General features: G+C 48.9%; 1 protein-coding gene across 1 annotated transcript in view; it reads right to left on the reverse strand.

Moving 5' to 3' along the window:
* CDH2 (cadherin 2) overlaps window positions 1-27274 on the reverse strand; it is a 192688-nt gene that overhangs the window by 20588 nt on the left and 144826 nt on the right. The window contains exons 5-14 of the mRNA XM_036322734.1: window positions 25821-25976; window positions 22154-22298; window positions 20289-20461; window positions 12173-12310; window positions 10603-10788; window positions 7927-8180; window positions 5278-5420; window positions 4411-4644; window positions 3664-3897; window positions 1113-1252 (exon numbers count right to left, since the gene is read on the reverse strand). Coding sequence (XP_036178627.1) covers window positions 1113-1252; window positions 3664-3897; window positions 4411-4644; window positions 5278-5420; window positions 7927-8180; window positions 10603-10788; window positions 12173-12310; window positions 20289-20461; window positions 22154-22298; window positions 25821-25976 — 1803 coding nt within the window. The remainder of the gene's footprint in view (window positions 1-1112; window positions 1253-3663; window positions 3898-4410; window positions 4645-5277; window positions 5421-7926; window positions 8181-10602; window positions 10789-12172; window positions 12311-20288; window positions 20462-22153; window positions 22299-25820; window positions 25977-27274) is intronic.

The following is a 27274-nucleotide window of genomic DNA, read 5'->3' on the forward strand; positions in this document are numbered from 1 at the left end:
GACAGGCCTGGGACGGAGGCCTGCATCTACCACTTCCAGGATGGGTGAGTTCACAGAATTCAAACAGCCTTCAGCTCTGTTCTCTACCACGGGAATGGGGACACCCACACGCAACATCACAGGTTTTAAAATAGCACAAGACTTAGGGGATAACATTTAATGCACGCAGAGGGATGCCTGGTATGTAGCACAGGCCCCGTAAACGTTAGCTAGTATGATATCTAAAGTGCCGCCTCCGAGCAGATGGAGCTCCGTGTTCCGCCACTGGCCACTCTCGTCCTTCAACAAGAACACTCTTCCTTGTGTGCACAGCGCTACAGGCGCTCACGTGACGTTACAGCCAGATGGGAACTTCAACGTTTATTGAGCAACAGTAAGCTAGGTACCATGTCAGACACGGCGGACATAAAGATGAACTGGACATTGTCTTCAACTTCAAATATTTCTCAAGAATATAAGGCTCTTGAGGGCAGACATCTATGGGCTCTGCCCCCCTCTGTATCCCCAATGATTGTAATGGCACCTGGAATGTCGAATTTGCTTGGAAAATACGTGTAAAATGAACAGTCTAGTGCTTTTTCTTCTATATTTATATATGTATATACAGATACACACACACACACACAGGGTGTCCCCAGAAATGTATACACACTTTAACAGCCAATAGCTCAATTTTGACAATGAAATGCATTTTAATAAACACTGCCTTTATAATTACTCAGTGTATGTATTCATTTTTGGGACACCCTATAAATATCTAAACCCCAAAATAAAAAACTACTTTTACTTAATATTTTGAAAATCCAATGAAGAAAAACTATCAATAAAATTACTTTATTAGTACAAATATAACTAGAATTGGGTTGCAACCCAGGCTTCTTAGAACAATGTTAATGATTTTCTTGCGAAATAAATATGACACTGGACACTTTGGAAAAGGACTCCAGAAGCGTGCATGCAGCACGTGTAGGGAGAGTTCACCAAGTGGTTAATCATGTGACAACAGAAACAACATCCGGTGCCGTTATCTCACCGCATGCCTTACCATTTGTCCTATCACTTAGAGCGCACGATCATCGACTTTCATTTCAAAGACTGAGGATACGGCTTACCTGGTCTTCTTCGCCTCCGCCCTCCTCGTCGTACTTGAGGATATTATCTCTGACGTCATCCTCCGGGTCAATCAGGAGCTGCTTGGCCTGGCGCTCCTTGTCCCGGCGTTTCATCCACACCACGAACATCAGGACGAGGACTGGCGGGGGGAGAAGAGGGAAAGGCGGAACACCGTCATGTCGGACACTCTGTCCACCAGCCAGTCTGCCACCAGCGATGGACACTTCTGTGCGTGGAAAGCTTGCAATGCGCCGTCTTCTTTACGGCCTTTTTCTGGCCTCACATTAGGAGACGAGGTCAAAGCAGGAAGGACCCTGCCTCTGGGTTCAGAGTGTGAAGAGCTGGGTCCCACACCCGGTGCCCCGTGAACTCACTGGGCGAATGCCTGTGCTCAGTCCCATGGCCTAGGCCTGGGCCAATGACCATTGCCATCTTTTACTTTGGCTTCCTGGAGGACACTAATCTTAATAAAATGATGTGGGCCCGGCCGGCGTGGCTCAGTGTTTGAGCGTCGCCTTATGAACCCAGAGATCACAGTGGGATTCCTAGTCAGGGCACATGCCCGGGTTGCTGGCTCGATCCCCAGTGTGGGATGTGCAGGAGGCAGCTGATCAATAATTCTCTCTCATCATTGATGTTTCTATCTCTCTCTCCCTCTCCCATTTTCTCTGAAATCAATAAAAACATTTTAAAATAAAAAATAAAGTGGTTTGCAAACTCGAAAATAGTGTAGAGCAGAAAGTTAAACTGTCACTTGTTATTTAATAATTCAAGGTGCCAGTCATTACACTCCCCACACCCCAGAGAAGTGCTTGCCACGTGGACCTGGGGGCCAGGGGGGTGGGGGGGGACTGGGCCAGCAGTCGGACCTCGAGGGGGTCTGACCTCCGAAGCCTGGCGCTTCCTGCTGCACCACTGTGCCGCCTCTTTCTTACTGGGCCGCAGGTCTCAGCGAGGAAGGCGAGGGCATCGGCCTGGCACGGAAATAACCTTAGGCTTTCCCGCGGCACACTCTGGGCCAGGCTTAGTCGCACCCATTGGCCAGGGGGCTGGTGTTAAAATCAGCACCGACTCATTTCCTCCCCATGCTCTCGTCACTTCTTCCCGCCACGATCCAGCACAGCTAAGTCTTTCTCGACGAGGCCGGTGTATACCCCACGCTGCGGCGGAAATCGCCACGCACCCCTCAGTGACATGTAGGAACGCGTTCTCTCTCTCAAATCGGGAGATGGGCTCACACCCGAGCGGAAGATTGAATGGCCCCTATCTGAGCACATCTTTACTATTGGCCATAAAGGTGAGTAGCCCCCTCTAAAGCCAGATGCATGACCTCCTCTGCCAGTTCCAGGGCTGACTCCAGCGAGTGGGTGGCGAGGAGAGCACGCAGGTTCCCAATGGCAGGCAAAGGAGCCTTCACCAGGAGGTGAGAACCGCTCAGGCTCCTCCAGTATTTGTGCAGAATACAGGGACAGGGTTCTAAACGACCGGGACCTTGCAGATGGCGAAACGTACAGAAACGGCCAACATTTTCAAGAAAGCGATTGGTGCACAGCATCGTCCCACAACCCACGACGTCCTGCTGCCACGCGACAATAATGCGCGGGCCCAGGCACGTCATCCCTCCCTTTAACCTGCAAGTGCAGAGGTGGTTCCGAAAGTCCTTTCCAGGGGTTCATTCCTTATGCTCCACTGAACCAAGGATTGGGAAGTACCTTAAAAGGAGCTATAGCACTTAACCTGGACGTGCTCTAAAGACAGAGAACTTCCTGAGCTGTGCCATCACGTCTGTTATCAAATGTGCCACACGAAGTATGATTTCTCACTATTTTACGAGGCCCTTCAGAAAGAAAGCCCTTTATCCCCGCAGGGCCGGAGCAGGTTGCTGACTGCGCGTCATACCACGGAAATGAAGGAAAGGAAAGCCATACTTATTTCCCTAAACCACCAAGTGCCGGCCATAAATTCACACTCAAATCGTAAGGTAAGTGCTCAAACTAAGGACTAACATTTTTCTATATTAAAAAAAGAGTTTGCCACAGCTCTCAAGCATTGGCATCAGAAAATGGCAACAGCCCTGTCGGTGTGGCTCAGTGGTTGAGCGTTGACCTATGAACCAGGAGGTCCCGGTTCAATTCCTGGTCAGGGCACAGGCGGGGTTGTGGGCTCGATCCCCAGTAGGGGGCATGCAGGAGGCAGCCGATCAATGATTCTCTCTCATCACTGATGCTTCTATCTCTCTCGCCCTCTCCTTTTCTCTCTGAAATCAATGAAAATATATTAAAAAAGAAGAAGAAGAAAGAAAGAAACGGCAGCAGGGCCTGGAAGAGGCGCCCTGGCTGGGCTGGCCGCCAACACGTCAGAGCCGGACGGAGCCGGGTGCCTCTCCTTGCAGAGGGGACTGGCTGTCCGCGCTGTGACCGCGGAGAAAACGCTTGGGGTGGGCGGGAGCCGTGAGGCTCCTTGGAAAGGCAACATCAACATGTAACTTCGCTCAACATCCTGAAGCCAAAAGAACTAAAATGAGAATCTGGGAGCCAAGCGAGTCCTCACTGAGCAGGATGATGATGCAGAGCAGGATGGCGACGATGGCCCCGGTGCCCAGCCCGGCGCCCACGATGCGGTCCACGTCCGTGCAGTCGCCGTTGGAGTCGCACTGGCACACCTTCACGCGGAGCACGGAGCTGTTCGACTTGGGAGGGTTCCCCGAGTCGGTGATGATGATGGGGACGTCGTAGATCCCCGCCTCGAGGAATTTTATCTTCAAATTAAGCTGAGCAAAATCACCTGCGTTAAAAAAATGCCGAGGGAGAGTGACTACCTGAGATGATGAGAGACGCCTACCATCTTCCAGAAGGTCCGTCCTCCCTGATGGTATAGAGCAGCGGTTCTCAACCTGTGGGTCGCGACCCCTTTGGGGTCGAACGACCCTTTCACAGGGGTCGCCTAAGACCATCGGAAAACACATATATAATCACATATTGTTTTTGTGATTCATCACTATGCTTCAATTATGTTCAATTTGTAACAATGAAATTGGGGTCACCGCAACATGAGGAACTGTATTAAAGGGACGCGGCATAGGAAGGTTGAGAACCACTGGTACAGAGGAAGCAGATCACAGCATGCTGCACGGGGAAGGCTTGCTGGCTTGAAGGCTTTGCTGTCTTAAGCTTGCAGTCACTTTAAATATTTATAATATTTAATGAGGAGATTATAAAGCACCTAACATGACCTTATCATACCAGGTTTCCAACTCTCTCCAGTGCACCTGTATTTAAACAATTAACCGGTTCTTACCATTGAGCCGCGTAATGGTCCAGTTCCTCTTAATGTTCACGGGAGACAGAGGCAGATCAAAAGCAAAGGGCCCGGCGTTGGGGTCAATGTCATAGTCCAGGGCCGTGATGTTGATGGCGTTGGGGGCCGGCGTCTCGCACGTCTCCGCCTCCTGAGGCAGCACTTGCGGGGCGTTGTCGTTGATGTCCAGCAGGTAGATCTGCAGCGTGCCCGTCCCGCTCATCGGCGGGATTCCTTAAAGAAAGACACGCACACACCGATGCCAAACAGATTCGTCAACACCAGGTTCACAGAAGTCCCTTTCATCTTATACATTAAAAACGCGCTATCTGTTCACCTCAACTATTTAGAAACTAGCAAAGACCCAGAAAGAAAGACTATACAAAAGGTTCTAAAACCAATACACTAAAGCTCACCTACTCAATTAGCCCAACGAATGCACCAAATTAAGAGTTTCCTAGCTCATGGCAGACTAGAGGCAGAGAATTAGAAAGAGGAAAAACGCCAGAGACAGACAGACAGACGGACGGCAGCAGAAACATACAGAGACCACCCCAGAAACCACGGTGTCTGGGCCACAGAGGGCCGACTCCACCTGCAGTGACAAGGCGTCGACGGGCAGCAGGGCAGAAACCCCACAGGCCTGTCACCACCACGCGAGGCCGCCAGGGAGGGTGTGGACATCACGAAGCACATGGGGTATGTCACAGATACCCCCGTGGAAATGGAACGCGGAGGTGGGGCCTGAGAGTTTTCTAGACAATTGGGTTTCGTAGAAAACCCCGTGTCCTGAGCACACATTTACGATGCGCTCTCCTCTCTTTGACGACATGCAGGACGACATGGTGACTGGACTTAAGTACGCACCATTGTCGGAAGCAAGGAAGGTGGCGTTGTATATATTGTTCTTCACGTGGGGGGATTCTCTGTCCAGCACGGCAATTGTCGTTATCTGCCCGTTCACAGGATCTATCCTTAGCCAGTTGGCAGGATCGGACAATTTTGTGTATCTACAAAAGGAAAGGGCAACGCATTCAATTTTTTTTTGTACATGAAACTTAGGGGGGGGAAAAAGCGTATTTGACTGGGTTAGTTCCAAATGCAACCAGCTAATCAGCTTGCATTTTGCAGGCGATGGCTGGAAAGCCACGATTAACACGGGAAGTGTTTCCGAGACAGTGGCTCGGGAAGCCCGGAAAGGCTGTCTCCGGGCAGGCAGGCAGGAAACAGCAGGTGTAGGCGTCCGGGCGGAAAGTAGAGGAGCTCGGTCCCTGAACTGTGGGCTCTGGTGGGTCTGATGATCTCATTTTAACCTCCTAGTTCAGCGGATAGCAATGGTGCAGACACGCTAGCTCAAATACACCTGCTAAAAAAGCGGCAGCCCTAATGGACAGGACTTAAGAGAAATTAGAAGTTGAATTTTGTATCACAGAATACTTCTGAAATGTTTACCATCATGGGGGAGATGGATGAGGTCATGGGGGGGGGGGGGATAATCCCAACCCCAGTGGGATCTCCCACAACGAGGCCTCAGAACTACACTCAAGGGAAGCGCCGCAGCCTGGGTCTGTAGGAAGCAGACCATCTCCACCAGTACCTGACCATCTTAAATTCCTTCTTTTTTAGGGGGGAGTGTGGGAGGGAGGAGTTTCTTAAGCTCAGAGGACCAATATACAAATTGCAAAAAATATCCTACACATTTCGAGATATAAAAAGTTGTAGTACAGCAATGATGTATGCTGATTTTCAATGTATAGCGAGATGGAGACCACACAGTTATCTGTTAGCAGCAGTTCCACAAGAAGTTAAGTAAAATAGGAGCTGATTTAAAAAATTATCGTTGCCAGCAACGAATGGCTGTGTGGGTGTGCTCGGCCCACCATCACTGGCCTCTCACCAGGAAGGACACACTTGATGCTGCTGAAGTTGGGAATCTCTACAGCAGCGGGTCTCAGCCTCGGCTGCACATTAGAGTCACCTGGGGATCCTTTTAAAATCCTGATTTCTGGGCCTCATCCTCCGGAAATTCTGTTTCTTTGTAACTAATGTTGTGGCCTCACCCCATCACAAAGAAACAGAATGTCCGGAGGATGAGGCCCAGAAATCAGGATTTTAAAAGGATTCCCAGGTGATTCTAATGTGCAGCCAAGGTTGAGAACCACTGCTCTCCAGATACATGGTGTAAGTCCTACACATACTGCCCAGGTGAAGGTTGGTTTCGCATGAGTTTCCTCCCTGATGTATGGAGGAGAGACAAATGTCATGAGCTTCTGAGTGTCACCTGTTTGCTTACAGTGGCAGCTTTCTGTGATTTTGGAATGAAAGCACCAGCTAAACTATTAGTAAACTAGAGGCCCAAGGCACGAAATTCATGCAAGGGGCTCGGCCTTCGCAGCCCCAGCTTCATCCAGAAGCTCATCCAGAAGGACATCTGGAAGGTCGTTCGGCTGCCCAGTCTAATTAGCATATTATGCTTTTATTATTATAGACTAGAGGCCCAGTGCATGAAATTCATGCACAGGAGTGGTCCCTCAGCCCAGCCTGCACCCTCTCCAATCTGGGACCCCTCAGGGGATGTCCGACTGCCCACAGGGATCGGGCCTAAACCGGCAGTCAGATATCTCTCTCGCAATCTGGGACCGCTGGCTCCTAACCACTCACCTGCCTGCCTGCCTGATCACCCCTAACCACCTCTGCCTGCTGGCCTGATAGCCCCTAATTGCCTCTGCCTGCCGACCCGATAGCCCCTAACCTCCTCTGCCTGCCAGCCTCATCTCCCCCTAACTGCTCCCCTGCCTGCCTGATCGCCCCCTAACTACTCCCCTGCCGGCCTGATTGCTCCTAACTGCCTCTGCCTTGGCCCCCGCCCCTGCCACCGTGGCTTTGTCCAGAAGGGCGTCCAAAAGATGTCCGGAAGATGTCTGGTCTAATTAGCATATTACCCTTTTATTAGTATAGATCAGTGATGGCGAACCTGTGACACGTGTGTCAGAGGTGACACGCAAACTCATTTTTTTGGTTGATTTTTCTTTGTTAAATGGCATTTAAATATATAAAATAAATATCAAAAATATAAGTCTTTGTTTTACTATGGTTGCAAACATCAAAAAATTTCTATATGTGACACGGCACCAGAGTTAAGTTAGGGTTTTTCAAAATGCTGACAAGCCGAGCTCAAAAGGTTCGCCATCACTGGTCTAGATATTTTAAAAAAGGAAAGGAACAAGAGAACATTTTCTTCCAATAAGACTGGAATTGATCCATTCTTATGTTTCCAATGCACTGTATTCACCAATCTACTGAGGAAACTTCATCACAGAATTAAAAATACTCTTGTAATAAGCCGCAATGCACTGTATTCACCAATCTACTGAGGAAACTTCATCACAGAATTAAAAATACTCTTGTAATAAGCCGTTTTGGTTCCAGGGGAAATTTCTGACTCACGTGATCCCTTTTACGCACAGCCCAGAACATACTGGAAATGGTAAGAACAGCATCAATGGCATCAGGTACCTAATGCTCTGCTGCATATACCGATCGGGGTCCTGAGCGGTAAACGTTGTCAGCATGGTCCCGGCATGAAGGCCTTCTTCTTGGCGAATGATCTTGGGATTTGGGACAAAATAAGGGTTTTCATTCACATCAATGACAGTCACAGACACGGTTGCCGTCGACTGAGGTGGGTGCTGAATGCCCTTGGCTAATGGCACTTGGTTTTCCGCAGCAACAGTGAGGACAAACATCCTGTTTGTCTCAAAGTCGATTGGCTAGGAGGAAAAAAAAAAGGGAAACCATGGTTTGGTGGGAAATAATAAATTCATTCTGTAGTGTATCCTTCTATCAACACCTTTCCCAAAACATTCCTTTTTCATTCGCTCTGCCACAGCTGCTTCTCAGATTTCTGGAAAACACGCGTTCGCATGGCCAGTGATGGAAACAGTGTTCACCACTTAGCTGAGATGTTTATAAGTCTTGGGTCCTTCAAAGATTGATGGTCACAAAATAACACACATTATTAGTGTAATGACTGAATTACTCAGCTACAGCTAAAGACTTGATTATTTTTAAAAACAGTACGGTTGCTCAAAAATACTCCGTACACAGATCACCTGAGATGGTCCGGGTTATCCTCAAGCTCTGGTGGAAAGGCTGTCTGTCCCTCTGTAGGGAGCTTTGTCCGGTTTGCGATAAAGAAAAATTAACCGTACCCAGAAAATTTTCATTTTCCATGAAGCTAAACCCGCTCCATTGGAAAGTTCAATCGTACTCTGATATATACATTTTAAAGTATATGCACATTTACACTTAAAAAATAATAACGCTTAGAAGCAGAAAAGTGGTTTTTGGTTTTCTTTTTCTTGCTGAGCAAACAAAAACTCTGGTTGTTTTCCAGAAGAATTGTGGGTATTTTCCTGATCTGTGAAAACCCAAATCTCAGAACAGCACTCTAGAGAGAGGCAATGCCCACGTAACCCTCCGTGTAAATATTAACTTCCGAAGCTCCGTGAACCCTCCTGTCAACAGGAAAGTCGCCAGGAGTCCAGGGACCAGCCTGGACTTCGATTCCTACTTCTACTGACCACCTGCCAGTGGGGCGCAGGCAGGCAGACACCTCTCTCACCCGGCGGCGGCGGCAACATGGACAGAGTTAGGGAGCTTTGCGCTCCTCTCAGAATGATCCAGAGCGAAGCCGGAGTGAAGACCAGCGTATTAGCACCAACCACACCCGCTTCTCAAGGTGGACCACCTCCAACTCTTCACAAACACAGCTTTTCTGTACTTCCCATTCAACCTCCCTTTCTCAGCGAGGGTAAACAAGACAGCAGAGAAGCCAGCGAGACAGACAGAATTCGCCTGGGCGGTTTCCTGAGCCGCGTGGCACACCCCCGGCCTGACGCGCCCTGAGGCTCCGGCTGGCACAGTGTGGGCGCTCCCTGCGTGACGCTTCCTTACCCCTCAGGACGGCGCTGGGACCCCGGTGGGTGCTGCTACCGTTCCCACTTTCTGCTTGGAGTCTGAGGCTTGCAGGTAAGAACTCGCCATGGCCACACCCCACCCAGGGCAGAACTGGGGCCAGAACGCAGACAGTTACATTCTGGGCCCGTGCTGGGGATCACTACCGTGTGATCACAGAGTCCAACCCCAGCTCCTGGGGGAAACGCCCGTTCTGCTCGCACACGGGAAACCCCTGGCGGCTGACACGCCACCGGGACGGCCAACGCCGGGGTTTTCCTTACACGTCAGGAGTCGTGGGCTAGGAGGCCGGAGCTGATCTCTTCTCCGGGTGGGCACATGGAAGATGTTCCACTTTAAGAGCTTTTGCATTGATTGGCGCTGCCTGGTTATGACACTTGGAGTTAATATTCCTTTACCTCCAGCACCTGGGATTTTTTTTTGGGGGGGGGCGCGGGAGGGGGCAATTATAGATCAGAAGAACCAATTTCTTCGAGCCTTGAAAACAGCATTTAAAAACGGCAACGCAACTTCAAAACCTTTCGAAAGCGTGGAGCCTCTGCTTGCCGGCTCACCCTACTTTACTTCTGTGGTATTTCCTGGCTTGTCCCGAGCCTGGACCTAGGAGCGACCTGGAGGCATGAGAACAGGGTGTGGCGCCACGTTCCTCATCGCCGCCCACGGGACCCAAACTTCGGGCCGCCACAGCCACACTCCCGGCAACACGGCTGAGGGCGGTCCTGCCTCCGGATGAACACCGTCCGCACTCATTTAAGAACAACCAGGCTCCAGAGATGATGTGACAACCCCTAGGAGCTGGGGTTGGACGTCTGTGATCACACGGTAGTGATCCCCAGCACGGGCCCAGAATGTAACTGTCTGCGTTCTGGCCCCAGTTCTGCCCTGGGTGGGGTGTGACCATGGCGAGTTCTTACCTGCAAGCCTCAGACTCCAAGCAGAAAGTGGGAACGGTAGCAGCACCCACCGGGGCCCCAGCGCCGTTCTGAGGGGTAAGGAAGCGTCACGCAGGGAGCGCCCACACTGTGCCAGCCGGAGCCTCAGGGTGCATCAGCCTCAACAACTGGCCTCAACAACTACGAAATAACATGCGGCCCTTGCAAATGCATCCATCCCAGCGTTAGTGATGCTGGAAGGGAAGTCACAAGACTGAGTAACACACAGGGGATCCTGGCCCCCGGAGCGGCCGTGGACCCGCGGCCCGAGCTCCCTGCTCACCTTCACCACGGTGACCAGGCCGTCGTTGCTGTTGGGGTCGGTCTGAATGGCGAAGCGGCCGGTGGGGTCCCCGCCGCTGATTCTGTACACGGCGTTCCAGGACGGCGTGTGCGGCTGGTCCTTGTCGGTCACGGTCAGGTTGGCGACGATGACATCCACCCTGTTCTCGGGGACTTCGCCGTAGAACTGCCAGGAAGACGGGCTCAGTGAGAGGAGCGGAGGGGCCAGGCCGGACAGCGTGTCTCCGGGACCACAGTCAGACCGGCTGCGAGGACCGCCACCCTGACCGCCGGGCCCATCCCATCGCTATCATCCCCACTCAACGTGACACAGGCAATCACAGCACCTACGTCCGACTTTAAAAATAACAGGATGTTCGCCAGCAGTCAGTTTATTTTCCAAGGGACGTCACAGTTTCATGAGTATTAAAATGAGCACCCACTGGGTGTCGGGGTGATGGACGGGAGGTGGGAGGACAGGATGAGTCTGAGGGACCCACTTTTCCACTAGAGACGACCACTAATGCGGGTGAAGTTGTAAACAGCGGTCATGTCAGCCGTGTACCTGAACACACGCGTAAGTTGTTTTGCTTTAACAGCACAGTTTTTGGGGGGAGTGTGCCTCCGAGGCAGCATATTTTTTTAAAATGAATTTCTTTATTGATTTCAGAGAGGAACAGAGAAGTAGAGAGAGGTAGAAACATCAATGAGAGAATCACTGGTTGGCTGCCTCCTGCACGCCGCCCACTTGGGATTGAGCCCACAACCCAGGCCTGTGCCCTCGGCCGGAATCGAACCTGGGACCCTTCAGTCCACAGGCTGATGCTCCACCCACTGAGCTAAGCCGGCCAGGATGAGGCAGCATATTTTAACAGCCTAATCCCGTGGTTGGCAAACCGCAGCTCTCGAGCCACATGCGGCTCTTTGGCCCCTTGAGTGTGGCTCTTCCACAAAATACCACATGCGGGCGCACACGTATAGTGCGAAGTTGACTTAAAATTTTAAGGAAAGTTTATTAAGTTAATTTTAGGGAACGTTGTGGAGTGAAAGAAGATGTAGTGTCGAGGACTGAGAAAGGTATGTTGAGATGTTTGGACATATAGAGAGGATGAACGAAAGGAGATGGACGAAACAAGTGTACAAGACGTGTGTGGATGGGAGAGTGGGAAGGGTCGACCTCAGCGAACGTACTTCCATCAGATTGAGGACGTTTTTAGCAAAGGCCAGCTTAGGAGGACCCTAATTAAGTTAATAACAATGGACCTACCTATATAGTTTAAGTTTAAAAAATTTGGCTCTCAGAAGAAATTTCAATCGCTGTACTGTTGATATTTGGCTCTGTTGACTAATGAGTTTGCCGACCACTGACCTAATCAGCAGACTTGGCGACCAAAAGAGAAAAAGTCACTTTGGTGCCACACTGGAAACCTGGTTCAAGGGGCAGGGAATGTTGGAGCCAGTAGCCAGTCTACAATGAGGCTGAGCAAGTCCCACCTCTACAAACACTCCTGTCACTCAAGATGCCGCCTCCCAGTGGCGCCCGCGGGGCCCAGGGTCTGTGAAGCACTTACGGACATGGCCGTGAACTCGGGGGGGTTGTCGTTGACGTCGGTCACCGTGATGACGGCCGTGGCTGTGTTGGAGAGGCCGTAGGTGGGGCTGCCTTCCGTGTCGGTGGCCTGGATGATTAACGTGTACTGGTGCACTTTCTAAAAGGAGACAGAGGTCACATAAATAAAACCAGCTCTTCAAGAAGACACGACAGTTGTTCTGTAAATGGCTCTTCACGCCGCACGACTAGCACAGCATCATTCATTCCGAGGAACACACCGAGAGTCCCCGATGGAGTCGCTTTAACTGGCCAAGCGCAGGTCTGGTCTCTGTCCGGAGAGACTGAACCGTGCACTTCATCTCTGCTCGTGGGAAGGGGTACTGAACTCACAGCTAAGCAGACACTGCCAGCCGGGCTCTGCCTTCCCTTCTCCTCAGAACTTCTCAACGTCCAAGTGCACTGTGATCGGCCCTCAAGTCCACGGGTCTCGTTTATTTTATCACATGTTAATTTCTACCCAGTTTAGGGGACTAGAGACAATAAAGAACCTTGAGAGGGAGAAGAAAGCCTATGTAATTCATAAAGTATATATGTTTTCCTTTTATATATTACTAGAGGCCTAGTGCATGAAATTCACACACAGGAGGGGGGGGGTCCCTCAGCCCAGCCTGCACCCTCTCCAACCTGGGACCCCTTGGGGGATGTCCAACTGCCAGTTTAAATTGGCAGTCGGACATCCCTCTCGCAATCCGGAAACGCTGGCTCCTAACCGCTTGCCTACCTGCCTGATTGCCCCAACCCCTCTGCCTGCCTGCCTGATCGCCCCTAACTGCTCCCCTGCTGGCCTGATTGCCCCCTAACTGCTCCCTTGCTGGCCTGATTGCCCCTAACCGCTCTCCCCTGCCAGCCTGGTCGCCCCTAACCACCTCTGCCTCGGCCTCGCCACTGTGGCTTTGTCCAGAAGGACGTCCGGAAGACATCCAGTCTATCCGGTCTAATTAGCATATTACCCTTTTATTAGTATAGATTTTTTTATTTAGGTGGGATTGCTGAGTCAAAAAGTAGGCATATCAATAAATTTGACACATACAAACTGGCCACTGAAATATTACCCTCATCAACTGTGTTCAAACCAACTCCTCAACCCCTTGCCAAACTGGGATATTTTCCATCTTTAATGGAAAATATGATGAATCAACAACGGTACCTCATTTTATTGAGCAAGTTGATCCTATGTACATTCACAATCATTACATATGCTTACATGTTCGTGGGCATGTTTTCTTATATGTATTCATTCTATTATAACAGGGTTGATACAATATTTTCTCCTATTCCAATTCATACTTGTTATTCTCAACTATAGGGTGTCCCCCCAAAAATGTATACACACACTTTGAATAATTATAAAGGCAGTCATGTAATTGGTGAGGTGTTAAGTTTACTTAATCGATAATACCTCACTATAATGCTTATGCAAGCTAAGATATTTCTCAATATTTAATAATTATTAATTGAATGTATTTTAATAATTTAACAATGATTACAATAAATTTCATTTTCAAAACTGAGCTATCAGTTATTAAAGTGTGCATACATTTCTTGGGAATACTTTGTATATAGAATGATTACATTCTTAAATGAAGGCAAAACCTAATTAAAGGATTTATGTTTATATTCTTAGTCCTGGAACACAGTAGGTATCTCATATATGTATACTTGACATATTGCTCTTTGGACATAATACTCATTGTGCCCAGAGACCTACAGCGGATATGACTACAATTACACACAGGCGATTATTATCAAATGGGCATCGCTGCTCTCAAATTCTGCTGGAATTTGCAGAGGGCAGCCCAACTCAGCTGTGTTGACCGGAGAGAAAATGCAGAGCTTGTCTGAGAAGCCTGTAGCACTAGCTGGCAAATTCACATTAGGAAAATCTAACCCAAATGAGTGCCTCAAATCATGGGGATCTCTGCGGAAATTGGCGCAGATAAAAATATAGGCAGTTCTCATAAACGTTGAGACATTCTGCACAACAGAACTCACTTCTTCAAACCCAAATAAACCGCCACTGCAAAGTGCAGCTCTCCCTGATTCTAAATATAACCCACATTATGAATGGCCACACTTGGGGGTGCCTGGAGCGTGGCCAGGACAGCACACCCTGCAGCTTCCGATTCAGCTGTGAGTGGGAAGGGCAGGGAATAGTGAAGAGCAGGAGGGCAAGCCAACCTCACACATGCACCTCTAAGTCTCTGTCTACCCAAATGTCATTCGCTAACAGTTATTTCAGTTTCTATTTTGTCTTCCTAAAAAATAAAAATCGTACTTTCTAAAATTAAAAAAAGAAAGGGACAGTGCTGGTTGAGCCACTTTAAGTTTTAACTCATAACACCTCCCATAATGCTGATGGCAAGCGAGGATGCTCAATGACCCCCTTTCCCAATCAAGAGCACCCTTCCAGCATGACGCCTCACGGTTAGGAGAGACGTTTGTAGGCGCTCAGGTCAGCCTCCCCGCCGGAAAGAGTGAAAACAGAAATTCCATTTGTTAGCTCTGTTTGCAGAAACTGATGAACATTTTAAAAAAATTCTTTTTAAATGGAGCTTTTATTTTTTTAAAAAAAAAGATAAACCGACACAGATATTATATGGAGACACAGTTCTTTGTTACTGTCTACTCTACAAAGATCCTTAAAATTACATACGCATGTTATATGCAATTACCCATGTAGCTGAAACAATGGGATCAGGAGCTAAGACTTGGAACCTCCTATTGCTTCAAGTGAGTCTTGAAATCTCTGAGTTATAAAAGGACACTGTTATTTCCAAAACACAGTGTCTCTTCAAACCAAGAAATGGCTTGGAAAACAATGTCACCCCCATTTTCAGACGCCTGGCTGGTAAAATGCTCTTTCATTCGGTAAGGAAGGCACTACTGGGTGTGTTCCAACACCCACGCTGCTCAGAGCGCCTGGCCTGACTCGGTCACTGGGCGTCTGGCCCTGTATGACTGACATTTCGATGCCCTAAGGGTCTGACTTCCCACTCTCAGAGTCCCCCCCTGACCGAGGGGACTCTGCTTAGAAACGCTTCCTGTATGCTGAGCGAAATCAGCCAGCCAGAGAAAGACAACTATCACAGGATCTCACATATGTGGGATCTAATGAACAAAATGAACTGACAAGCAAAACAGATCCAGAGACAGGGAAGCATGGAAAGGACTGTCAAATCTCAGAAGGGGTGGGTGAGACAAGATTAACCAAAGAACTTATCCATAATAATAAAAGCATAATATGCTAATTAAACTGGACATCCTTCCAGAAGACCTTCCGGACAAAGCTGGGACTGTGAGGGAAGCCGGTGCCGGCAGCTGGGGGAAGGAAGGGCTACTCTTGCACGGATTTTGTGCGCCGGGCCTCTATATGCAGAGATGCATGACCCATGGACACAGCAAGAGTGCTGCGATGAAGGCCTGGGAGGGAGCGGGAGTGGGGAGAAGGGGCTCAATGGTGAGGAAAAAGGGGGGCATCTGGAACACTTTTAACAATAAATTAAAAAGAACAGCACACATTTCCTCCCTCCCCATGCTAGAAGGGATGAGCTCAGGCACCTGCCGACCATCCTTCCTTCTCTGTCTTACCTACCTCGCCAGGGCTAGCACCGCTCACCTGCTGACCCCACACCTTGAGCTTTCTGCGTTTATTTTCAAATGCTTATCATGATTCCACGCCACTGCATGCAGGCCACTGCATTCGGCGTTTCCTTCTGCCTAAACCGGTGGTTCTCAGCTGACGCGATTCTGTCCTCCCCAGCCCTGCCCAGGGGACCTCCTGGGACATTTCTGATGATCAAAACTAAGGGGTGTTACTGACATCTAATGGACTGGCAGTCTAGAGCAGTGATGGCGAACCTTTTGAGCTTGGCGTGTCAGCATTTTGGAAAACCCTAACTTAACTCTGGTGCCGTGTCACATAGAGAAATTTTTTGATATTTGAAACCACAGTAAAACAAAGATTTGTATTTCTGATGTTTATTTTATATAGTTAAATGCCATTTAACAAAGAAAAATCAACCAAAAAAATGAGTTTGCGTGTCACCTCTGACACGCGTGTCATAGGTTCGCCCTCACTGGTTTAGAGAGGCTGCTAAACATCCCGGGCCCCTAACAAAGACCTAGCCAGTCAGTATGTCAACAGGGCCAAGGGTGAGAAACCCTGGCCTTGCACAGCACACCCTTGCCTTCACGCTGAGCCTGACCAAAAGGAAGCTTAAGTCACCTCGGGGATGACGTCTGACGTCCTCGGCTACTCGGACACACCTCTGTCGTCATTTCCGTTTCTCTGGCTGTCAGCACCACAGGCCTGCCCTCCTGCTGCGCACATACACTCCCTCCCTCCCAGGCCCTCGCTTTGTCAGTGTGTGTCCTTGGCTTACACCATGCCCCACAGAGCACGCCCAGCGGTGCATATGCTTTTTATTTACTTCTTTCCCAAATTACAGTGCAGTTGATATACAATATCACATTAGTTTTAGGTGTACAACAAAGTGATTTGACGCTTGTATACTTTACCAAGTGATCACCGTGGTAAGTCTAGTAACCGTACGAAGTTGTTACAATACTATTGGCTATACGTTTCGTGTGCTGTACATCACCTCCCTGTGACTTCCTTAGTTCATACCTGGAAGTGTGTACGTCTCATTCCCCGTCACCTGTTTTGTCCACTACCCTGTCCGCCTCCCCCGTCGGCTAACGGGAGCTCCAGGGTCAAGGTCAGAGGGTCTGGACCACCAGGTTCAAGAGTGGCATTCCCGACCCCCCAAATGTGCCTTCTCTTCTGCCTCCAAGATAATGGTCTCCTTGCCTTTACATGCTGGGCCCTCAATGCACCTCCATATTCAGTCCCCAAGTTCCTCTTACGTGACCCCAACGTGCCCCGGGCCCCCCAAATGTGGCTGTGGAGCCGCATTTCACCATCAGGGAGGATCCGGGGGTGCAGGTAAGGAGGGAACCGGGTTTGCAGGAAGAAGCCTGGAGAGCAGGAGACTGAGCCCACGGCAGACTGAAGACACTCCTTGGAAAAGGAGGACGAGGCTGGGAATACAGGAAGTAGAATTCCCTCTTTGCCAGGAGAGAAATGTGTGAGGAGGAGAGTAACGGGGCTCGGCCAGCAGATGCCGGGCGATGCAGGCAGCCTGGGGACCCCCCAGTACTCACTGGGCATACCCTGAAAGCTGCCTGCTTCGCGTGGCATAACCCTCGCAGCCCTCCCAGGTGGGAGGCCGGTCATTATCCCCACGTACAGATGTGGGAGCGAAGGGTTCGAGTTCAGACATTCAAGGTCGAATCCTGGCTCTGCCCAGGGAACCCAGGGAAGCGGAGGGGGAGTCCTCAGTGGTCAGGAGACAGGCACAAGGAGGGGGGTGGAGGAGAGGAGGAAATGCCAGAATCAGCACCCCAAGGGATGCAGGGAGTCAGGTGGAGATGAAGCCCCGAGCCCTGGGGTGTGGGGGGGGCAGAGCCTTAGGTCGGCAAAACCTGAAGACTTCGTGCCTTTAAACCTGGAGATTCGAGGGAAAAGGAAAGTGGACCCTTCCTATTCCATGGCCAGAAGTTCCATCGCTTCAAGGTGCCATCATCTCCTGGGAGAATGATAACTGAAATTACTTCTAATGAAAAGGAAACGGCGAGTTCTCATAGAAATAAAAGAGGCGCGAGGCCCGCAGAGCAATTCCTTCCCGGCTTCAGGCAGAGCTGCCATGAACCGAGAGAGACACGTTTTTCCTCCGTTAAACGGCTTTTGGAAAATGAAGGCTTTCCATAATTTTCCTTCCTAACACGTGGTGTGTTTGATAATCCTGCTGTCAAGAAGCTACTGCTCATACCGTCTAACCCAGGGTCCCACGGTCCCCGCCCATTTCCGCCTGCGTTTCAGGGGGTCGGGCACGGCTGTGTCTGTCTGCTGGAGGCAGGCTCACCCCATCACGGTCTGGCTTCAGAGCTTCATCCTCTAAACTGAACTCAGTTGCCCTGCTCTTTCCATGCGGCTGGTCTGCTTCAGTAAGTAAGCTCACTTCTCTACGCCTCCCTCTTTCTGGCCTCAACACAGCCAGGCTCCAGGTGGCAGGGACACTGTTGTACGGAGACAGGAGGAAGCCGTGTCTGTGCCGCACAAGGGACGTGTGAATGAAGGAGAAATACTGGGGCTGGGAGACGAGTTACACATATTTCATGCCCAGCTGACATGGCTCAGTGGTTGAGCGTCTACTTATGAACCAGGAGGTCCAGGTTTGATTCCCCGTCAGGGCACATGTCCAGGTTTCGGGCTCCATCCCAGTGTGGGGGGTGAAGGAGGCAGCCGATCAGTGAGTCTCACTCATCTTGATGTTTCTATCTCTCTCTCCCTTTCTCTCTGAAATCAATAAAAACATATTTTTAAAAAACAGAGTATTTAATATAATAATGGAAAAGGTGAGAAGACATCCATGTTGTGCATATCCTAAACTAAAAGGACTATTGCAAAAACTAAATTTCAACAATCTCTAACATAAAATATTCCTAGAACAAAAAGAATCGACACCCGGAAGTTAATAGGTACAATGAAATAAAAACATACACCTAACTCCCAAGTAAGACTCTGAGCTCAGTTGTGAATAAAGCAATCTTGATTGGCTCATATTACTTTATTAAAATGCTTCTAGTACTACCTTTTGTATACAATTAATCGCAATAGTCAAGTTTTCTTTGGTCCAATTCAGATGAATGCCGCTAAGGCAAATAAAGTACCATAAAAACCAACTCCTAAAATCCTTGTCCATGATATTTACTATGGCAGCTGTAATGTTTCCTTCTGATGTACAGAACATGAGGTCTCATCATTATAAATGCTGGCTTGGCCAGAAATCCACAGAACATGGATCCCTATAAGTCGGCACTTGGATAGTTCACACATACGATGATTACTGATGGTCAGGAATGACCTTGAGAATTTCTTAAGAACAGAATAGAGAAAAGGTGTAAAAGATTCATTAGGGCTGGAGATTTCAGAAAAGAACAGAAGTAGGGCTTAGACTGGAACATGAAGAAAGAGTGTTCAAGGTCGAGAAGGTAAAGGCATTCCTGGTGGAAGGAAGCCCATGAAGAGAGACACAGAGGTGTGTGGAGCGCGGTGGGTCGGGGTCTGCCGCAGTGAGCGACCATCTGCAATGAACCCAAATAGCCATCCCTCCACGATATTCCAAAACCACCAGCTGCTCTGCCTCTTCAACAAAACAGGGGGCACAACGGTGCTTCCCTCCATTTATAACTTGGAAGGCTGGTCAGTAGAATGAGGGCAGCTACCCGTGTTCACACCTGTTACATAAAGTCCCCTCCGAGCCCAGGGGCCGGTGCTAACACGGGAGATGCTATCCCCTGTCCTGCACCAGGCTCTCCACAGAGGCGGCCAAAGCCTGACCACACGCATGTCATCTGTAGCCTCTTGAACGTGTGATGCTCATCCTTCTCTTAACTGTCGACACACGTGATCGGGGCGTGGTTTTTAGTTTAATTCCTCACAAAAACCAACTGCAAGGCCAGACCAAGAAAATGCCGATGATTTTAAAAATTAGGTGCCAGAGGTGTCCAATTCCACTTGTTCAAAACAAACGTTTAACCACCAGGGGCATCTCATTAACTTAGTCGATTACCACACTGAGTATTACACAGACTAACCATGTCCGACTAGCAAGGATTTCTCCTGTGGACATATATCATTTAACCAACTGGAAGTTGTGCAGAAGAGAAGCATCCCCGCTTTCTAGCTGCCCTGGCCCGAGCATGAAGGATCCCCTATGGATTCGACGCTACAGACTCAGACACGTGGTCCACTTTACCAAAGGTGGGACATCATGGTGCAAAGTCGAATGAAATTTTCCCGTTTTCTCTCTCCTATCAGCTTTCCCCGAAGCTACCTTCCTTTCCCCCAAAAAGCATTAGGGCTGAAAGAAAACGCCACTCCAAGAGCTTTCTGAGTGGAAATAAACCATGAGTGCCACTGTGGGTGTGTTGTTACCCGGAGATGAACCGCGTGTCACACTGGGCACCTGTAAGGTTAAAAAGGAACTGAAAGACAGCTGTGGTCGGCTTACTTCGCGATCGAGTCCGGCTGCCACGGTGATGATGTCCCCGGTCTCATTGTTGATGGTGAACATGTTGGGCGAGGGGGTGCTGGGGGCCTGGGACAGGATTCTGTACCTCAGCATCCCGTTCTGGGTGTTGGGATCATCCGCGTCGATGGCCGTGACCGTCATCACATACGTTCCTGGACACAGCACACACGGAAAGTGAACGGTCGGCCTTCACTTCAGCGTCTCCCAAGCAGCAGGCATGTTTGCCCCTGCGTTCAATCGCAATTCCACTTTTCCAAAGCAAGCATTTAATCACATAGACTTGATTAAAAACACTACTACTAAGAACAGTACTCTATTATTATTATTTTAAATAGTTTTATTGATTTCAGAGAGGAAGGGAGGGAGAAGCAGAGAGAGATAGAGACATCAATGATGAGAGAGAATCACTGACTGGCTGCCTCCTACACACCCCCAACTGGGGATTGAGCCGCAACCCGGGCGTGTGCCCTGACCAGAAATCCAACCGTGACCTCCTGGTTCATAGGTTGATGCTCAACCACCAAGTCACGCCAGCCAGGCCACAAAGAGTACTCACTTTAAAAAATATAAACCATGGTTTCATTATTTGGAAGAAAAATTATAAAACATTTATACATTTATAAAGAATCAATTTTCCCATAACTTTGAAGTCAAATTCACTGTAGATTAAGTAAATGATCACTTCAGACCTTCCTTTATAAAGAAGGCAGCTAACACGTGAGGCGGATGCCATTAGCCACATGTTCTGTGGCCACCGGCTCCTTCCCTCTGACCCATTTTCTTGTTATGCAGTCGCATCGGGATGAGATGCTGCGCGCGAGCCTCCCGCGGCCTCAGTCACTTGGGAAAGCGAGCTGGGGCCTAATGACGAACGCTCCATTGGCCGGGCCATCAGGGACCCCTCCATGCATTACTGTTTGGGTAACTGCACAGGAGTTGGCATTGCGCTCATTATTTCCTTGGAGATTAAAGAACGCTGCAACAACCTCAAGGGGCTTCGAAGTGTCAAATATTAGACATTTCGAAGGGAAATGTACAAAGCACTAGGATCAAATAAGTCCAAACCAGCTGGAGGAATGGTAATGGATAAGTAGAGAGAGCAGCGGGAGACTTGAGAGTTCCCCAAAAGGACATGATCTATGGTGGCAGCGTTACCCAGCCCCTCTCCGCATCTGGGCTTACCACATCAGCTGGTCCCAGGAACACCAAGTACATTTTATTATTATTATTATTTTAATATATTTTTATTGATGTCAGAGAGGAAGGGAGAGGGAGAAAGAGAGAGAGAAACATCAACGATGGGAGAGAATCATGGATCGGCTGCCTCCTGCATTCCCCCCACTGGGGATCGAGCCCACAACCCGGGCATGTGCCCTGATTGGCAATCAAGCTGTGACCTGCTGGTTCATAGGTCAATGCTCAACCACCAACCCACGCCGACCAGGCCCAAGTCCCTTTTGGACTCTCCAACTGCCCCTTGGCTGCTGCTGTGACTAATACGATACACTCTGTACTTCCTGGGCCGAGGCCCTGGGTGCTGGTGCCCACTTTCTAGCTGCCCTGGCCCGAGCATGAAGGATCCCCCTATGGATTCGACACTATAGACTCAGACACGTGGTCCACTTTATCAAAGGTGGGAAAATCATAGTGCAAAGTAGAATGACATTTTCCCGTTTTCTCTCTCCTATCAGCTTTCCCCAAAGCTACCTTCCTTTCCCCCAAAAGCATTAGGGATGAAAGAAAACGCCACTCCAAGGCCCCCAGGCGCCCCTTCCCTGGCCTCTCCGCGGTGCAGGGCTCTGCAGCTCCCCGCAGCGACCTCCCAGTGACCTGTGCACACTCACCCGGCTTCGAGCCCTCCGGCACCGTCCCGTTCCAGACCTGGTGCAGGAACTCGGGGCGGTTGTCGTTCATGTCGATGACGTTGATGACGATGTCGATGGGGTTCTCCACTTGGTTCCCGTTGATGTCCACCGCGTGGGCCCGCAGCTGCAAAAGCCATCAGAACACGGGACTAGTGGGCAGGCTCACGTCGAGAGTGAGAAGATAAAATTCACCCTCACCAGGCTACCCACCAGCACCCAGGCACCGAGCAGCAGGAGAACAGAAGCGACTTCCAGCAACATCTGTCAGTGGAGCTCCACCCAGCCAGCATCGATACAGCGGCCCCAGGCCCACAGTGACGCTCCGCCAGGCACTGTGCTCCCAGTTTTATGGATTTGACTCATTTAATCCAAATTCAAAAGACAGAGGCAGAAGGGACCAGCATTTGGAAGAGAAAAATTGAGCCCCAGAAAGCCCGAGTCACGCTGTGTGCACTGGCAGAGCCCGCGTTCAAGGCCAGTAACATTCCGCGCCCAAATCCCTTTGCTAGGTCATCCTGATGACTCAGGGGAATTAAAAAGCTGCCCCTGGCACAGAGCACTCACACAGACCAAGGGGACAGGCGGGAACCCGGGAAGAACTGTGTGCAGAGGGCACTTTCACACTAGGTTTGGCTTTTACAACTGCAAAAGGCACTCAGAAACCTTGAAGTACATGAATACATAACAGTGTTCTCTCAAGCTCCAGTCCTTCATTTTGTAGGTGCTCTAGAGACTTTTTCCTTTCTTTTCTTTCTTTTTAAACAAATATAATCACTCAGCTACTCTTGGAAGAATATCTTCAAAATCTTTTCACCTGGCACACAGAGGCCCATTTCCTTCTTTGCACCAGCCCTGTAGCATTTGATGGGATTGTTTATTTTTAACAGGAATACGTCCATGATTCTCCCACTAAGGATGATGCTGGCAGCTGCTTTCTGTGGGATATGCTTCACCAAGTTAAAGAAGCACCGGCACACCCTTTCTGATTAGAGGTTACTTAATACATGAAACAACTATCCACCAATAGGTGTCAAAATTATGTTACACTCATTCAACAAAATAATTTGGAGCAATCAAAATTTATTATTTAAATCACGCATGTCAAACTCAAGGCTGGTGGGCCCAACACAAGTTTGACATGCTTGATTTAAGTAAGTAATTTTTTTAAAATATATATTTTTATTGATTTCAGAGAGGATGGGAGAGAGAGAGAGAGAAACATCAACGATGAGAGAGAATCATTGATCAGCTGCCTCTTGCTCAGCCCCTACTGGGGATCGAGCCCGCAACCCAAGCATGTGCCCTTGACCAGAATGGAATTGAACCCAGGACCCTTCAGTCCACAGGCTGATGCTCTTTCCACTGAGAAAAACCAGCTAGGGCAAATAAATAATTGTTACTGACATGAAAAGATGTTAAATCTTATGATAGCAAAGTGGCAAAGGCTAGTTTCCGAGAATGGTTCTAATTTCGAAAGACAACATTTATGAATTTATCCACAGCAAAATATCTTATAGGATAGCATCAATGTGTTTAAAATAAGTTCGTTTTACAAACTAGGATTACAAATTGTTTTCACTTTCTTATTAGTACTGTATTTTTTGAAAAGTTTTATTTCTATGTTATTTGAAAAGTTTTTGCAACATGCACGTATTCCTCTAAAAAATAGTAATTTCATTAAAAGTTTTAGTTGTTCATGTGGAAATTAAAGAAGTAACAAAGATCAATTTAGACTTCTATATTTAAACGCATGAAAAAATTGCTGAAATCTTGTTCCAGGAAAATGTACAAGTATGACCAGAAAAAAACAGAAAACAGAAACAAGTTCCTGGAACTCACATTTTCATATTAGGTAATTCTTGCATCTTAAAACACTTACCCCAGCGTTATTTCTAAGTTGGGAATATCAGTTTCAAATATATACAGGATGGGGCAAAAGTAGGTTTACAATTGTTTGGATGGAAAAGAACTCAACAATTAATAAATCACTAGAGGCCTGGTGCATTAAATTTGTGCATGGGGGGTGGGGTGTCCCTCAGCCCAGCCTGCACCCTCTGCAATCTGGGACCCCTCTCACAATCCAGGACTGCTGGCTCCCAACCGCCCATCTGCCTGCCTGTCTGATTGCCTCAAACTGCCCTCCCCTGCAGGCCTGATCACCCCCAACTGCCCTTCTTGCAGGCCTGGTCCCTCCCAATGGCCCTCCTCTGCTGGTCTGATCACCCACAACTGCCCTCCCCTGCCAACCATCTTGTTTCGATAATCTTGTGTCTTGGAGTGGTGGTCAATTTGCATATTACTCTTTTATTAGATAGGATAATACAAGAATGAATTATGGGTTGCGCGTACTCATGACTGTACGCCTTCTTTTGCCCCACCATGCATGTATTCAAAAATATGAACATATCACCATATGCAAAAGGCAGTTATAACTCAGTAAGAAAATAAAAGCACAGAACAATAACGAATAAGAATTAACATAAGAAACATAATTAGTTACAACATCCAAGAAAAGATTGCTCATCCTGGCCAACTGGTCAAACCCAGTGTTCGCATGGTTATGAGGAAAGGAGAGATCTCCATTCCCAGGAGGATCAACACGGCCACCTCCCTGCAGGGAGCACTGCCAACAGACGACAGAACAAAAGCGCGCGATCCACGTTCTAGGTCTCTGTTTGGCGGCAATAACGACGCCAGAGGAACAAAGTGCAAGCGCCAAGCGCAGACGTCTATCAGTAAAGAACCTGTTTTAAAACTGCAAGCTGTACGTTCAAGGCATCCTGTCCAGCTGTTAAAAACCTTGTGGTCTCTCCACATTCCCACCCACGGTGTTGACCCCGTGGACACACCTGTTCTCAGAAGGCCTTGGCCACGGATCTGGGAGCAGGCATCCGCGAGTACAGGGTCACGCAATTTGGGGCGATTCCACTCCCTTCTTCCGTACCACTTGCTCTTTAACCAGAAGTATTCATCCATTCCATGAAGATAACACCATGATGAAAGGACATGAAAAAGGCTCCAAGCACATTTCCCATCTTAGAACTCTCGGAAGCAAAGCTTTAAGATGGATATGAGCCTGGCCGACGTGGCTCAGTGGCTGAGTGTGGACCTATGAACCAGGAGGTCTCAGTTCGATTCCCAGGCAGGGCACATGCCCGGGTTGTGGGCTCAAACCCTAGCGTGGGGCATGCAGGAGTCAGCTGATCAGTGATTCTCTCTCATCATTGATGTTTCTCTCTCCCTCTACCTTCCTCTCTGAAGTCAACACAAATATATACATGCTAGAGGCCCGGTGCACAAAATTCGTGCACTTGGGGGGGGACCTTCAGCCCAGCCTGCACCCCCTCACTTAGGCCCGCTCCCTGCCTGAGCCACCACTGCTATGCTCACCAGCCATGAGCCTGGCTTCTAGCTGAGGGCGCTCCCCCTGTGGGAGCGCACTGACCACCAGGGGGCAGCTCCTGCATTGAGTGTCTGCCCCCTGGTGGTCAGCACACGACATAGCAACCAGTTGTTTTGCCATTCGGTCGATTTGCATATTAGCCTTTTATTATATAGGAGGATTTTTAAATGATATGCGAGGCGCAGGTCACCCTCAGCGCAAACAGAGAAGACTTCATACATAGGATATCAGCAGAAATCTTACATGAAAGCGGGCTATCTGCTCTCGATCCAGGGGCTTGGTCACGGACAGCTGCCCGGAGATGGGGTTGATAATGAAGATGCCAGTCGGAGGCTGGTCAGCGCCAGGCCCAGTGACGCTGTACCGCAGGGAGAGATTTTTATCTCTATCGGACCGGATCTGAGGGCCAAGAAGACAATCACATTAGAGGTGAGACCAAGTGAGCTCATTACCTGAGACACAGCTGCCACACCTCATGCCCTTTTGCAGTTACAAACCTACACCATCGCCTCCCAGAAAACCAGGGCACTGCTCCCAGGCCTGTCCCTCGTCCTGCTTTCTTGGCAACAGGCTTCAAAAAGAGATGCCCTCCCCCTATCACCCCAAAGACGGGGACGATGTTAACATCTAACAGCACGCTCCCTGGAAGCAGCGCCAAACGTCAACATGAAGGAGCATCGGCTTTTCAGCAGCATCGGACTCTACCCTGGGAATCTGCAGGTTAGAATATCACCCAAATGACAACTTCATGGGAAAACACGGTTTCCTTCTGGCCTCAGTTAGGGTAAGAGGCCATCGTTTAGAGCGTGAAAAGCCTCGCTGGGGAGCGCTAGGATTACGGTGGAGCCTACCAATGAGATTTCCATATCCTTCTCAGGTGGCACTGATACACGCAAACTCCTTATTGACAACAAATCATACACGTGATTTTAAAGTATATTTCCATACTCTCCAGAACTATACTCATGGGCTCACTTCCTTCTCCTCCAAAGACCACGACTCCCAGGAAAAGGAAGCTTATATCTGAGTCACCGTGGCTGAGGCTACAGAAAGGGCAGGAGCGCAGGCCTGCGGGCGGTGACAGTAAGAGACACGCGGGCATTAGGTACATACGCTTGACCCAAAAGCAGAATCTAGTTTACCTTCTTAAAGGTAAGGCACAATTATTTTCTCTCTTTCTCCATTAAAATAGAAAAATAAGGAACACCTTTACTTAGGGTTATGTCATTTGCTGTTCAACTGAACTGTAATGTGCAATACAATAGCACATACAACCCAGAAAATGACTTATTAAAAAACACGCTCTCAGTAGGTATGTACTGGAATGCTAAATCAATCATCTACAGAAACACTTATTTTCTCAAAAATGAAAACACAACGACTTTCTCTGATTTTCCTTTTGTGATAAACAACAGGTTGCTAATTTGGCTGAACACACAGAACTGTCTATAATTTCTACCCCGCCCCCCTTCCCCCGCATCTGATGGTATGCACTTAGCGGAACTAACAAAACGGACTCCTCAGAGGTGAAAGCCTGTATTTTTGCACGCCCCTGGGATTCTGTTAATGGTATCAGAGGTCATTTTTTTCCTTTTAAAAACCCTCCAATGCACTCAGTGCTGGCATTTTTAGCAACCATCGCCCCTTTATTTTTCCTTTGGCCCCAACGCTCTCTGTAGGGGGCAAAGACCATGGTG

The sequence above is a fragment of the Myotis myotis genome, unplaced genomic scaffold (assembly GCF_014108235.1).
Source record: "Myotis myotis isolate mMyoMyo1 unplaced genomic scaffold, mMyoMyo1.p scaffold_m19_p_9, whole genome shotgun sequence".
Taxonomy (NCBI): domain Eukaryota; kingdom Metazoa; phylum Chordata; class Mammalia; order Chiroptera; family Vespertilionidae; genus Myotis; species Myotis myotis.